The sequence below is a fragment of the Equus caballus genome, chromosome 17 (genome assembly GCF_041296265.1).
Source record: "Equus caballus isolate H_3958 breed thoroughbred chromosome 17, TB-T2T, whole genome shotgun sequence".
Classification (NCBI taxonomy): domain Eukaryota; kingdom Metazoa; phylum Chordata; class Mammalia; order Perissodactyla; family Equidae; genus Equus; species Equus caballus.
In genome coordinates, this window is record NC_091700.1 from 84,864,874 (window position 1) to 84,880,503 (window position 15,630).

The 15,630-nt window shown below is 41.8% G+C and overlaps 1 protein-coding gene across 2 annotated transcripts in view; it reads left to right on the plus strand.

Moving 5' to 3' along the window:
- GPC6 (glypican 6) overlaps window positions 1-15,630 on the plus strand; it is a 1,023,293-nt gene that overhangs the window by 995,705 nt on the left and 11,958 nt on the right. For both annotated transcript variants that reach the window (XM_023621717.2, XM_023621718.2), the window contains one exon: window positions 7,181-7,317. In XM_023621717.2, the coding sequence (XP_023477485.1) occupies window positions 7,181-7,317 (137 nt within the window). The remainder of the gene's footprint in view (window positions 1-7,180; window positions 7,318-15,630) is intronic.

Sequence of the window (15,630 nt, forward strand, 5' to 3'; positions counted from 1 at the left end):
ACCAGCACATATGAACTGTGATAGATTTCAGTACCCCAGAAGCAAGCTAATGAGGTATGAGGGAGGTGCCACTGTGGGCCCTTTCTACTCTGGAAGTCTTACTCCTTCCACAGGATAATTGAGAAATGGCCATCACCATATAAACTGATTAAGAGGCATGTCAATCTGTAGATAGATGAAATACTAGGAAAGCTTAATTCTTCTTATATTTTTATACTTAAAAAATAGAAATAGGGGCCGGCCTGTGGCCGAGTTGTTAAGTTTGCACACTCTGCTTCAGTGGCCCAGGGTTTCACTGGTTCGGATCCTGGGCATGGACCTAGCACCTCTCATCAGGCCTTGCTGAGGCAGCATCACACATAGCAGAACTAGAAGGACCTACAACTAGAATATACAACTATGTACTGGAGGGCTTTGGGGAGAAAAAGAAAAAGAAAATTGGCAACAAATGTTAACTCAGGGCCAATCTTAAAAAAAAAAAAATAGAAATAGAAATTCTAATGTTTTCATCTTGAATCACACTGAATCATCTTGCACACCCCAAGGGATGTACACTTACCTTCACCATCAACCCAACGCACATGCTTTGGAGACCACAGCTATAGGCAATGTTCCTAATTAAGCCCAGTGGTTAAGAGTAATGATTCTCAAGTCTTCATTTGAATTTGAATCTCATGTCCACCAGCTACTAGATGAGTGTCAAGTTTTTTCTCTAAGTCCCCACTTCCCAGTTGCAAAAAAAGGTATAATGATAATACTTCAGCACAGAATTGTGGAGAAAGAATGCAGGTGTCTTAGCTCAATGAGAGCTCACAATTAGCCCCCAGTCGCATTGAGTCAATTACTGTCCTGCACTGAATCCAGCAAAGCTTTTAAATGCCATGTGCCCTGATAATGAAGTTTCGTTTCTTTTCCCAACTTTTCACTTATTTTTAACTTTTTCAAACAATACTGAAATGGTTGAAAAAATAATAAAATGAACACCCATATACCCCTCATCTAGACTCAATAGTACTTGATGTTTTTGGTATTTTCAATAAGTAAAAGACAAAGTAACACTTTATCCCTAAATAGCTCAGCGTGAATCTCCTGAAAGCAAGGACAGTCTCCTACGCAACCACAATAGCATGATTACACTTAAGAATATTGACACTAATTCAATAATAGCATCTACTATCAATGCTATAATCAAAATTCCCCAGTTATCTCAATCCTCTCTCTTATAGCTGGGAATTCAGTTCCAAATTCGGGATTCAGTTAAGGTCCATGCATCACATTTAGTTGTTATGTTTTTAGAGTTTCTTTTCATCTAAAACAGTCTTCCTGCCTTTTAAAATGTTTTGCCTCTTTTGAAGAGTCAAGGCCAGCTGTCCTGCATAATGTCCCATACACTAGATTGTCTGGTCATTTATTTATGGGGTTGTTTAGTCTGTCCCTCTATCCCAAGCACTTCCTGTAAACTGGAAGTTGTTCATTCAGAATCTTGGTGAGATTCAGGTTAAATATTTGGGAGAAGATGACTTCCTAAACAAAATTTTCAGACAACAGTACTTGGATCCTCCTTCTTTCTGCTCTTTGATTTTGCTAATCACTTTGTTTTTAGCAATCACTCCACCTTGTCAACTTCCTTCTTCTTTCATCTAATTTTATAATTCTGTAAGGGTAGGTATGACGATGGTACTACTGTCTTCCTATAGTCAAGTATTCATGGACCTTTGACAGGGCTTAAACTAAGAGTGTATGTCTTTACTGAAGCCAGTAGTTGAAATTGTCAGAAATCAGAATGAACTCCAGATAAGTTCTAAAAGAGGGCTCCTGTTTTCCCTGGGAACCCCAACAGTGTATATTGGGATCAGATTCCTCTGGAATAACAGAAGTTGTTGTTTAACTTTCAGGATCTGTCAATAGCTTAGATGAAGCATATTTAATCCTCAGGTATCACTAATATTACTGATATAACAGTGTTACAATAGAATACTGGACAAATGGTAAATATAGCTTGCAAGTATTGGAGAGAGTTAATTTGTCCTAGAATAGCTCATTAGGGAAGCAGAGAAAGGGAATTGTTGTCAATTTCCACATATGTGGTCCCAGGTCTTTGTCCCCATCAGGTCTGCATTACTAATGAGTTAGGACTCACTGTTATTGTCAGTAATATATTTTTACTAAGAGTACTTGCTAACATAAAGCCTAGCTCACTGTTATGTGCACTTATTTTCCAGGGGAAAGAAAAAAACTCTGGTCTGGAGCTCTAGCAAAATAGTCACGTATATTATTTAGAAATAAAAATAAAAGAAAATGAGAAAATATATATATGTGTAAATAGTGTAAGAACTGAAAAATTTGCCTGCTACTGAAAAATAAACTTCAATCCTTCGGATACTCGTTAGAATCAAAGGCGTGTTTCTCTCTGGTGGCTAATAGCGTCCATTTTTTTCAGCTGTCTGCATCACCGTCCCAGTCTGGAAGTGAATTGGCCGGCGTTCCCGCGCAGAATGTTAAAACAGCATTTACATCTCTCACTGCTCCTTTGCTGTTATTTCCTTCAATTGCACAGTGAAAATGCCTGGCTACTGAAATGCCAGGGTGGACAAGACCCGATTATACAATGTGCTGTGGTGAATCATAGGAGGTGACCCACACATTCCTCACTTAGCCGGATACAGCTCCACAACCCCTCCTAGCCCTTTTGAGACGAGTGCACATTGTGTGACCTCCAACTATTTTGTGTTAGTGATGTTGTCTATGGCCTTGTAATGGAATGGGACAATTAAATCCACTTTCTCAATCAACATTTGTTGAGCACCTACCGTGTGCTGAGATCTGTGTGACCAACTGGTCCTGGTTTTCCCAGGACTTTCTAGTTTTAACACTGAACATTCAGCATCCTAGAATCCACTATGTCCTGGTTAAACTGCTGTGGTTGCTCACCTGCACGATACTAAGCATGGAGAATAAAGACAAATCAGAACCCTGTCCCTGACACTAAGAAGCGCGTGGTCTCAGGGAGAATCAGAAAAGTGAGCCAATTGTCAGAGTTTGGTGCAATCAGTACTTAGAATCATGAACAGGGCACTGTCGAACACAGAAAGTTGAGTCTAAATCTGAGTTGGGGGCCAGAGACTGCACCTAGAAAGAAGCGTACCTGAGTCTGATCTTGAGAATGAGCAGCATGGGCTGGCCTGGTGGCACAGCGGTTAAGTTTGCACGTTCCACTTCTCTGAGGCCAGCGTTCACTTGTTCGGATCCCGGGTGTGAACATGGCACCACTCAGCAAAAGCCACGCTGTGGTAGGCATCCCACGTATAAAGTAGAGGAAGATGGGCATGGATGTTAGCTCAGGGCCAGTCTTCCTCAGCAAAAAGAGGAGGATTGGCAGTAGTTATCTCAGGGCTAACCTTCCTCAAAAAAAAAAAAAAAGGAATGAGCAGCACAATGTGCACAGTTTAATTTTGCAAATATTAGAAGAGGAGAGACCTTGGAACATCATGTGCTTTTATTCTTTCTCTGTGTCTCAAAAAAAAAAAAAAAAAATATATATATATATATATTTGGTTCAGATTCCCACAGCGTAAAGATGGGCTTTTAGTATGAAAGAAGCAGAAAAGAGAATGAGCGTTCCTGGTATACTTTACCGTAGGACAGGATAAACCTCAGGATATGTCGGTCCTGAAGCTGGTGATGACTTTCTGAACTGGCTGGAAAGGGGTAATACCTGCTTCTTCCTTGGGATTTGTGTTTGACAACAGTTAGATTGAGTGGCTTAAGGGGGGTAGGGCAGATTAGAGGTTAGGGACACCAAAGTGGCACCCTGCCAAACAAATCAAATGTGAGGGATTTTGTTTTTGACATGTTTTAGTCAGAAAAAGTTCAAACATACTGAAAAATTGCAATTTTTGAAAATAGGTATACCTCCATCCAGATTCACCAACTCTCAAAAATTTGCCACATTTGCTTTCTCTCTTTTTTCTTTCTCTATACAGCTATGTGTTTATTGTTATCATTATTATTATTATTAATCCTGAACCATTCTAGAGTAAGCTGTGGAAATCGTTACCTTTAAACACTCCAGCATATATCTCCTAAGAACACGACATTCTCCTTTATTACTGAAGTGTGAGTTCATATTTAGGAAATTTAACACTGATACAATACTATTATTAGATATAGAGTCAGTATTCAAATTTTGCCAACTATCTCAATAATGTCCTCTCTGGCAATTATTTTTCAGATCTAGCACCCAATCCAGAACCTTAGGCTGCATTTGGATGCCTTGTCTTTTATTCTCTTGAATCTGGAAGAACTCTTTAGACTTTCTTTGTCTTTTATGACTGCCCTTTTGAGGACTACAGGCCAGTTATTTTGTAGAATGTCCCTCAGTTTGGATTTGTCTGATATGTCATGAATGGATTGGGATTGTGAATTTTGGCTATATAAGTGATATGTCCTTCTGGTGGCATCGCATTACTCCTACAGAATATGAGTTTGTCCCATTACTTTGATCACTTAGTTAAGGGGGGGGGACCTGCCAAGTTTCTGCACTGAAACGTGACCACTTTTCCTTTTGTAATAATAAGTAATCTGGGGAGGATACTTTGAGATTGTGTAAATACCCTGTTCCACATCAAGCTTTCACCCAACATTTTTTGCATTTGTACTACTTTGCTACGACTGGTGTCACAAAGTGCCACCAGCTGGGTGGCTTACAACAACAAAAGTTTATTATCTCACAGATGGGAGGCCAGAAATCTAAGATCCAGATGTCAGCAGGGTTGGTTCCTTCTGAGGCTGCAAGGGAGAATCTGTTCCAGGCCTCTCCCTGAGCTTCTCATGGTTTGCTGGCAATCTTTGGTGTTCCTTAGCTTATAGATGCATCACCTGATCTCTGCCTTCATCTTCGCATGGTGTTCTCCCTGCATGTATCTGTCTCTGTGTCCAAATTTCCCCTTTTTATAAGGGCAAAGTCATATTGGATTAGGGCCCACCTCAATGACTGCATTTTTAACTTGATCCTCTGCAACGGCCCTATTTCCAAATAAGGCCACATTCACAGGTCCTGTGGTTAGGACTCCAACCCATCTTTAGGGGGGAACACAATTCAACCCACAACAGCATCTATTGATGATACTTGCTGAGATCAGTTATTACTATGGTGGTAGCAGATTGGTGATTTTTCTACCTATCATTCTCTCAACATTTATTAGTTGGTTTTGGGGGGTTGTGGTTTTTTTGTAATTGATAAACAAAGAATGTACATCCATCCAGGGCTAGATAGAAATGGTCACATATCTTTAAAACAAAAAAACACAAAACAACAATACGCGTACACGTCTATACCGAGTAGTGAGCAGAAAAGGACTGGCTCTCATTGCTAACCCCTTACCCGGTCAGATTGGCTGGAAGGAGAGTGAGGGGGAGATTGTGGACCAAAGTCAGCATGAACGGGGGAATCAGAGGGTGTAGGTTTCAAGCTGTCCTAAACATTTGCTGTGTGTAAGCTACTTCTTGGAATGTCATTACTCATGGATTTTTTTCATGCTCTAAAACGAAAGCAACATCATGCTATTCAAGGATATGTACCAGGGTCTTGAATTCAGCATTCTGGTCATCTTCAGCACTTTATGGATGAGCAGACTTCCCAGTACGGAAGCCTCTGTCATCATCAGAATCACAGATAAGCAAGGGCCCAAAGACTGTATAATTCTGAAACTACTAAGAAACGTGACTGGGGACAAAATGAAACGTCAGAGATCTTTTATTTCTTTGTGTTCATTCTCAAACCTGACAAAAGATCTTTGAAATTTTTTCTCAAATCTATACTCCATCCACAGTAAACACAGAATACTTTGTTTCCCAAGGCCATTGATCTCAAGTGTACAACAGTGCCAATAAGTCTCAGCGGTTCTCCCATTTAGGGTGCTATATAGGTTTTCTAGGGCTGCTGTAACAAAGTGCCACACATGGGAAGGCTTAAACAACACAAGTTTATTGTCTCACAGTTCCGGAATCCAGAAGTCCAAGATCAAGGGATCTGCAGGGTTAGTTCCTTCTGAGGGCTGTGAGGGAAGGATGTTTTCCAGGTCTCTTTGCTTGGCCTGTAGATGCTGTTTTCTTCCTATGTCTCTTCACATTGTTTTACCTCTATACATATCTCTGTGTCCAAATTTCCCCCTTTTTTTAAGAATACAGGTCATGTCAGATTAGGGCCACACTAATGACCTCATTTTAACTTCTCTCCCTCTGGAAAAACCCTATCTCCAAATAAGGTCACATTCTGCTGTGTTGGAGGTGAGGGCTTCAGCATAGGAATGTGGGGGGGACATAATTTAACCTACACCAGACACATTTCAACCATCCGTAAACTTTCCCAGTGTTCATGTAAGCAGAATAGGAAATCAAATCCGGGTTATGCCTGCATGAACCTAGATGTTAATTATGGAGCAGAAATGGTACGGAATCCCTCTCCCTATCCTTCCCACAGATGCATTCAGTGCCGAGCCTGAAAACACTAGAGATGGTGTTCCCTAGCTTCTCCCCACCACCCATCTATAGAGATGTGGATTTTACACTTACCTGTATTTAGAATGACTTTTCTCTCTCTGGTGCTGGAGATTTTTAAGCAAGTTTGGGTTGCTGTTCACCACCAAAGTGTTTACTGTATGGGTCCGTCAATTGGTCAAGAGCAGAGGTTACCAGCAGCTGAATTAGTGGCAAAATTTATTTCTTGCGGAAACAAGTAGACCATTGGGAAAAGCATTTTATCTCTCGGTGCATTGTTTAGATGCATTTATTTGACATTCAAGCAAATGAATTCTAAAGAATATATTTAGGGTGTTTGCAGTAGGGAACACCTATTTCTCCCAGCTGGAGAGAGACCCCCAAGCCAATTGAGATGCTTCATAAGTTTTTAATTCAAAGGATGGGAGGACAGAAAAGATGGAAAGCAAAAAGCCAATTACTGAGAACTCTGTGCCAGAAGCTAGAGGAAGATTGAGGGAGAAGGTGGGGATGCTTTCCTGGGCAGTGAATCCTGCAGCGTGGTGTCTCTCTCTTAAAGCCGATTAAGAGTTTGTGCTAGTCCTGTCACAGATTCTCTAACCTTCACCTGCCTTGTGTCCTTGTGTAGAAATGAACAACGCCTGCAGAGAATATTCACTCTCATTCCTTCTTTCATGATCAGGTCACAGACATAAAAGAGAAGCTGAAGCTCTCGAAAAAGGTCTGGTCGACGTTACCCTATACCATCTGCAAGGATGAGAGCGTGACAGCGGGCACGTCCAATGACGAGGAATGCTGGAACGGGCACAGCAAAGCCAGGTGAGGGTGACTCGCTGTTCATATGGACGACGGGGCTTCGCACGTCCAGCCCTGGAAGGCTCTTAGCACAACTCTGCAGATCTGTTTATGCAAAAAGCAACGGAGGGTGGAGGGACAAGTCATCACTTAGCGACAGCTGTTCAGAGTGACAGGTTTGATGGGCACCTGGGAGCACTTACTCTCAAGGTGCCATTAAGCGTGGAATCCTTGTTCTGAACGCCTCGCCTCTGGATGAAAACAGAGCAATGGTGACAGATGCCGGGTTACGGATATCCAGAGATCGCAAAGAGCCCTTTTATGTCCACTTAATGATTTTAAGATAGCGGAGCTATTTTTATCCACAGTTAAATTTGCATGGCTTGCTTTTTTTTTTTTTTTATCACAAGTTAAACAGGAAGTGAAAATTCAACTCTAATTTTTTTCTCCCTTGGGGAAAAAATTTTGAAGTGCTCATTGGAAGGGTAAAAGAAAAAGAAAATGACTGAGGGAGAGCCAGGGAAGTGGTCTCATAAGTCCCATGCCTTGGAAAATCCCAGTGGAATCTCCAATGAGAGATGGCTCTGTTTGCATCTTTCTCCTCTGATATCCAAAACTATTGCCACTTGAAATGGAACTTCTGAATTTCTTGATTCAGTCCAGAAGTGGGCTTGGCTTGAGTGTTCATAAGGTGGAGAAGTTGGACAGGGGAACTGGCTGGGAGTTGGCAAGGAGGGCAGCACACCAGGAGAGGAGTCTGCCAGAGCCCTCCTCAGCGGGGATACAGGTGGCTGGAGCAGCTGGTCAGTTAGATTCAAGGAATTTTGGGGGACTGACCAGCAGGTGGAGAAGCTAAGGGGGGAGGCGTCTATTCTGCAGCCTTTTTGGGCAGTTTCAAGCATACAAAGCAGCTGTGATCAAAAGGGAATGAGAAGATACGTGGATATTAAGTTCAGAAGAAGCTGCAGACGGTAAGCAGGGGTGCAAATGAGGAGCCCATTAGGTGTTGTTTCTTACATTGCTAAGTTGCTTTTGCTAGCATCTGTTGGTAATGATATTATCAACCATACTAGGGAGAGCTTAGCAAGGTGAAAAGAAGACAGCTATAGAAAGAGCTGTAATTGTTTCAAGTTGCTCCAAAATATCAATATGCAAATTTTAGATCATGAGGGTACAGAAGGCAATTCATGATATCAACAACATGCCCCTCAAAAATGCTTAGTAATTTACTAGTGTCCAGCCTTTTAGGCAGGAGACTTTGGGCCAGCAAATCCAGCTATGAATTAACAGCTTCTAAGGTGTCTTTTCCTAATGACTACACAGAAAGACACTGTAAAGGATGACCAGATGGCCTAATGAATAAAGTGGTGAATTTTTCAAGCTGCTCTGTTGCCCATCTGTGTTTACCTTTCAGGCTTGGCTAAAATGAAAGCTGTGTTTTGAACTACATTCCCGGGAATAGTCACACAGGTTGCTGGATATTAGCACAGATGCAATTTCTCACAAAAGGAAATATAAAGGATGGTTGCAGGCAGGGATTGGGGAAGGGACCGCCCTCCATCAAGAAAATGAACCGAGAAGATAAAGACCACTGAAGACAGAGCTAGAGGAGACTGGGAAGCTTCGGCCATGTTCCTCATTGTGCAGATCAGGAGTCCAGACAGGGTAAACAATTCGTCCAAGGTTACCCAACTAACAAGGGTGAAAGCTGGCCGTCTCCCAACTCCCAACCTAGTGTTCTTTTCACTTCAATACCCTGCCTTTAAAACAAATGAAAGCTATACTGCCCTCCCCAGGTTCAGAAGACAAGTGAAACATATCCTTAGCTCTATAAAAGACTTAATGGATCTATGTTTGTTCATTCAGCCCATCAGTCCATCAACAATATTATCAAGCACTGCCTCTGTCCCAGGCACTGTGCCAGGCTCTGTGAATTAAGTGCTATAAGATGGCAATGATATACACATGAAATGTAACATATACAATGGCAGTGTCAACACTTGAAAAGACACACAGCTGGAGAAAGGACAGTGGATTTTGGAACTTCAAGTGCCATACTATTAGACTGTAGGTTTGAGAAAGGACCACACAGCTGGAGATGCAACTGGATCAGTACCAAGGGACCAGGTTGAATTTCATCCAGAGGTCAATGGGAAGCCATTGGAGGATTTTATGCAGCTGAAGGGAATTATGAAGTTTAATGCAATAAAATCATTTGCAGAAACATCCCAGAATTTAACCCGGTGTATTATTAAAAAGATGAGGCTGTCAAATATTTGTGATTCAAGTTATGTTCCCATTGAAAAAATTACAATTTCATAGTTTCTTTTAGTTCCTTTTTTTATTCTTTCTCTAGAATGAAATCTTAATATTTTAACTTTATATTTAATAGCATAGTAAGTAGACAACCAATAAAGACTTGTTGAATCAAATTTAATTGAAGCTTTCTTCTTATCCAAATTTTAATTGATCTAGAAACATGTGAGAAAAGTTTTTCATTTAAAGAAATTCCACTGAACTATATTGTAAGTTAAAAAGCCATTCATAAGGCAAATAGTAACCTCTTCTCTTCCCTACTTTTGAAGTATGGATTCTCAGATAATAGGCCGTCTTAAATGTTCAGGAATGCTTTGAAAAAAGAAAGTTATTCTCATAACCCACGTGAAATAAAAGAACCAGAACATTTACTTAAGAAAAAAGTCTATCAACAAGTGTCAGTGGATATGGAACAGAGAGACTTATTAGCGTTGATAGAGATTCTTACAGTCTGGAGTTTTTTAACTCAAGTCTGTAGGATAAGGCCACTGTTAACCCACACATTTCTTTCTCTCTTTATATTTTACCCATCAGACTCTTCAGTCACATTCTTCGGTTCACACCCACTCCTGCAGCCCTTTTGTCCTATCTCAGTGTTTGATCGGCTTTTCTCCATCACCCACATTTCTCCCGATGATTTTCTGAATCCTACCCCATAGCTCTTTACCATACTTCCTTGATTCAAAAACATACCTATTTCACATTTTAACATTTCTGAAATCAAAATGACTCCTACAGTGGATATGTCCATTTACTCTGATGATTATCTTATTTTCCCAAATAGCTGTTATTAAATGAATGACACCTGTTGAAATTAGTGATGACATGAAATAGAGAACAAGATACACATAGATGAGGCTGCTAATGGCGGCCGCAGGGTAAAATCTTGTACTGAGATAATGGTCAAGGGTGTGTGAGGAGTGGCTCCCCTGGAATATGAGCCCACTTTTGTCCCCCTGCTTGCACTCTCGCCCATCTCTGGCTGATCTCACTGCTTCAGTAGCTAAACAGGCCTGGAAAGAGGAGGTGAGGTAGAAGGAAGAGACTGGCCTTTGGATGGGAGGAAATTGCCGACATGCTGATGACTCTGTTGGCATTTAAACCTCCATTCTGACATCAGGTGGTTAAGAGAAGCCCTTACTTGCTTACCCTTCCCTTTCCAACCCACTGAGACAATTTGAAGACCAATACAATAATGTCTATGAAAATACTTCCTAAACTCTGAAACAATGTTTCTCCAGTGTTAATGTGCAGGCTAAACTCTTGGGGATCTCGTTAAAAATTCTGCTTCGAGAAGTCTGAATGGGACCTGAGATCCTGCGTTTCTAACAAACTTCCAGGGGATGCAGCTGTTGCTGGTCCAGGGACCACACTTTGAGTAGCAAGGCTCTAAGGCAGAGCTGCCAGATTTAGCACATAAAACACCAGACACCAAATGGAATACACTTATACTAAAAAAGGATTCATTGTTTATGTGAAATTCAGATGTAACTGTCAGTCTCGTATTTTATTTTGTCTGGCAGCCGTACTTTAAGCTCCTATTAACAAGTAAGATATTCCCTTTTTCAGTTCACGCACAAGCCTCAGGGAGGGTGTTACAATTTGTTGTTTTCTCTTTGTCTCCATGGATACCCTTGATGTTCCTTTCAATGAGGCTTTTCTTATATTAAAAAAAGAAATACAGCAACTGGGCCGGGGAGGTCATGTGGTTCAGTTGTAACATCACCCACTAAGGATAGCCAGAGCACAGGCGAGGTCAAAGGCATCTCAACAACGAATTGCTTAGTGTTCACATGTGCAGCAAGAGAGAATTTTAAGTTTGAAATAAAGCACAGCCTTCACGATACAGGATATTGTCTGTACCAACCTCTGGTCTCAAACGTGATGCACTTATGAGCCAAGGATGGATACGTTGAATTTCTTGTCAGTACTTGATTCAATAAGTGTCTTAGCTCAGGCTGCTATAACAAAAATACCATAGACTGGGTGGCTTAAACAGAAACTAATTTCTTCCAGTCTGGAGGCTGGTAGTCCGAGATCAGGGTGCCAGCAGGGCTGGGTTCTAGTGAAGGCCCTCTTCCTGGCTTGTGGATGGCGGCTTTCTCCCTGTGCCCCCATACGGCAATGAGAGAGATGGCTCTGGTCTCTTTTTCTAATAAGGGTCCTAATCCCATCAGAGGGGCTCCATCCTCAGGACCTCATCGCAACCTAATTACCTCGCAAAGGCCCTACCTTCTAATACCATCACACTGGGGATTGAGGCTTCACTATATGGATCTTGCGGGGACACAAACATTCAGTATGTAGCAGTTAGTACTCAGATTCAAATCCTGCTTTATCAGAATAGCTAATAAAGGATTTTCCTCACAATTCACGGCAGTGTCTGTCACTCAAGAAAAGCAGCCTATTGCATCTTCAGCGACCAGCAGGAAAGTCAGTTTGCAAGTGAAACTTCTGGTCCTCCCATTTCTCACTTGTCTAAGCAACTTCTAGGGAGAAATGAGAGAAGACAAAGCAACACTCTGACTCAACTCAAACAGGAATTGAAAGGAAGCTAGTAAGTAAGGGAGGAAAATCAATAATAATCTAGAAGGCCAAAGGGAAAAGAAATTAAACAGTCATGGTGCAGGTTACAAATCTAGGCCTCCTAAAGTTCCCAGGGTGACCCAGAGACCCTGGGAGGACATTTGCAGTCATCCGTCATCCCTGAGAAGGGCATTTTGGGCAGCCAGGTGGCCGGAATGACCTGTCTGTACGGTAGCTAGAGAAGAATGATTCGATGGGTCGCAGAAAAGCATACACTCAGAAGCAAATAAAACTTGTGGATAGTTAGCTAATACAGCTTAGAACTTTGTCAGGCAGCAGCAGAAGAAAACATAAGTCCCTCATGGTATTCATACAGACTCTTACCTTTTTGTCATAGGGGCAGATTCTCACTTTGTGAGGACATAGCCATGTCAAATTACATCCTCCATATCCTCCTTGAGGCTTGTTTCCTCTTCATGGGATTCTTCTCCCAAGCTTATAGGGGTTAAAAAGGAAGGGGAAGTATGGAAGACAATGGGATGGGGCAGGAAGAATGCGTGTGAAAGCCAGTCTGAGGAGCAAGTCCCAACAGCACATGGATTTCATGATAGGACATCCATCATGTCAGAGTTTTCAGGGTTTCTTGAGTCAGTTATTTCCAGACTCTTCCCTCTCCCCCATAAAACTGGCAAAACAACTTTCTGCTTCTCCTCCCTGTAAGCCAGTGTTTCGCTGTCACTGTGTCCTTTCTTTAAAATGCCTTCTGGGAAGAGACGATGGAGATGCCGGCTGAGAGACGAGGATTAATTGGATCCGTTGGAAATATAGCTTTTGCAGGGAGATTCTGCTGTTTTTCAAGGCACCTGATCCTCACAGAAATAACTGTGTCCCCAAGGAAATCCCTTCCGAGGCCAGGAGGTAAATACAGTAAATTATAAGAAATAGGAAAAGTAGAAAAGTCTAGAAGATACATCAGTCACTCTCACCAGCCACTGAGTGGATTGACTAAGCAAAGAAAATAGCAAGTCATGACTGGGTAAGTTTGAGCAGATGGAAGAGGAATGAAATGATGCACGGTGATGAGAAATCTGTCAAAGATAGTGACTTGGCAGATCTGGCAGGACAATGTTGTTTTAGTCTGATTGTGAAATGTGTCCTAAAGCACTCAAGCTGCATTTTAAAGAACTGTGAAATATTTGATGTATACCCAGCCAGGCAACCAACTTGGGAAGGTGGGAAGTCTGGAAGACAACTGGCAATTGTCAAACCTGGCATTGCTGAATGCCCGCTTCCCTTCTGCAGTATCCTTGGGAGGGAAGACCCCATGAAGATTGACTGTCCTGGGGGAGAGGGACGCTGCATGCGTCTCCTGCAAGTGCTTTAAAATGTGGCTACAAAAAAGAGGAAGGGAACGTGTTGCTGCCGACAGTCCGGCAGCCCTGAGAACTGACCCGTGGGTCTTCTTTCCTATTCATGCTGTAGTTGGCTGACTCCAGTTCTACCAAAAAAGGGTGGGTGGGGGAGCTCCTGCCAATGGATTAAGAGGCCAAGTCAGAGAATTTAGCTTCTGCTCAGTGCTGCAACCACTGAGTTCTGTGTCCTCCAAGAGTTCCCAAACCTTTTCACACCATACATCCTCCAGCTCAAGGAAAGCCACAACAAATCATTCTTCGGTACATGAATTCAGACTTTAAAACTCCAAACTCTGCTGCTGTCAGCCACTCCTAAGAAACAAGTTTGGCACTTGAGGGAGCTGTGTTAACAACTTAATTTTCATAAGAATACACTAGAATTGCATAGTGTGTTATATTTTCAAGCATTTTCATGTATCTTAGCTCAATATGGCAGCTCATGAAATAAATGTGTTATTCCTATAAATATAAGAATAATTGTGTGTAATTATATAAAGTAGCTAAATAACTTGCTCATGATCACACTGCTGAGTCTCATAGAGATCTCAGGTACCCTGGGTCCATCTCTGGGCCTTTGCCCATATCTCAGTGTCACATTTCACTGAAGCACCTAATGCCACAGACAACTCCAGCTTAGCAGTCTTCAAGAATTTGTAAATCCACTTAAAGCGTAACATCACAGTATGCTTTGAGTAAATCCACTTTCCAGTCAGGAAAAATGGAAAGGGAAAAAAGCGGTCTAGTGTATTAAGAACTTAAGAAAAATTATACTTAAAACTTAGATTTTTTTAAAAATTGTGGTAAAATATACATAAAATTTACCATTTTAACCATTTTTAAATGTACAGTTCAGTGGCATAAGTACATTCAAATTATTGTATACCATCACCACCATCCATTTACAGAACTTTTTTATCTTCCCAAACTGAATCTCTGCACCTATTAAATACTAATTCTCCACTCCTCCCTCCTTCTAGCCTGGCAACCACCATTCTACTTTCTGTATGAATTTGACTACTTTAGGTACCTTATATAGGTGGATTTATACAATATTTGTCCTTTTATGACCAGCTTATTTCACTAAACATGATGTCTTTAAGGTTCATCCACACTGTAGCATGGGTCAGAATCTCCTTCCTGTTTAAAGCTGAATAATGTCCAATGTGGTGTATGTAGATACCACATTGTGTTTATCCATTCAACCTTCAATGGGCGCTTGGGTTGCTCCTGCCTTATGGCTGTTGTAATAAGGCTACTATGAAGAGAAGCCTACGAATATCTGTTCAAGTCCTTGCCTCCAGTTCTTTTGGATATATACCCAGAAGCGGAATTGCTGAGTCATATGGTAATTCTGTGATTAATTTTTGGAAGAACTGCCATACTGTTTTCCCTAGTGCTGTACCACGTTGCATTCCCTCTAGCGATGCACGGGATTTCCCATTTTGCCATGATTCGTAGTTCCCAAGTCTATCGATGGCATTGCCCTCAGTTAGGAATGCCCGTGTCACTCACCTGGGCACACATCACTCATAGTGAGCTTCACAGACATTTCCCACACCAGGGCCCCTACTTAAGGCTGGGTCCACTCTTGCGGTTCCTATAAGGATTGCAGAATGCGCTTCAGCAAGAATCCATCAGGGAACTTTGAGGAACAAGATTTATTACTCAAAGGTCCTGGAGTGTACGTGGCTCCCTGAGGGCCTTACAGCTAGGTCTCAGGTAGATAGTAAGAGAGAGAGAGAGCAGTCCTGGGGCTCTGCCTTTACTAGGGCCCGAGGGTGGGGTGCCTAGGGTTTCAAGGGTTTGATCTTTATTGGCTAACTTGAAGCACAAGAGTGAGAATTAGGGTAAGAGAAGGGAGAAGTGGGGTCACTCAAGCAGTCAGTTATCTAGGTTGCCCAGGGCTTTCTGAAAAGGGACCTTCCTGGGTGGAGGCGGTCTGCTTCCTTATCTGGTTGTTTTGCTAGTAGCTGTGTCATACAGCTGGCAGTATGTTAACTGAAGATGGATGTCTTTGCAATGGATGCCTCAACAATCAAAAACTTAATGTCAGGCACTTACACTCCACTCCACATTCTCACTA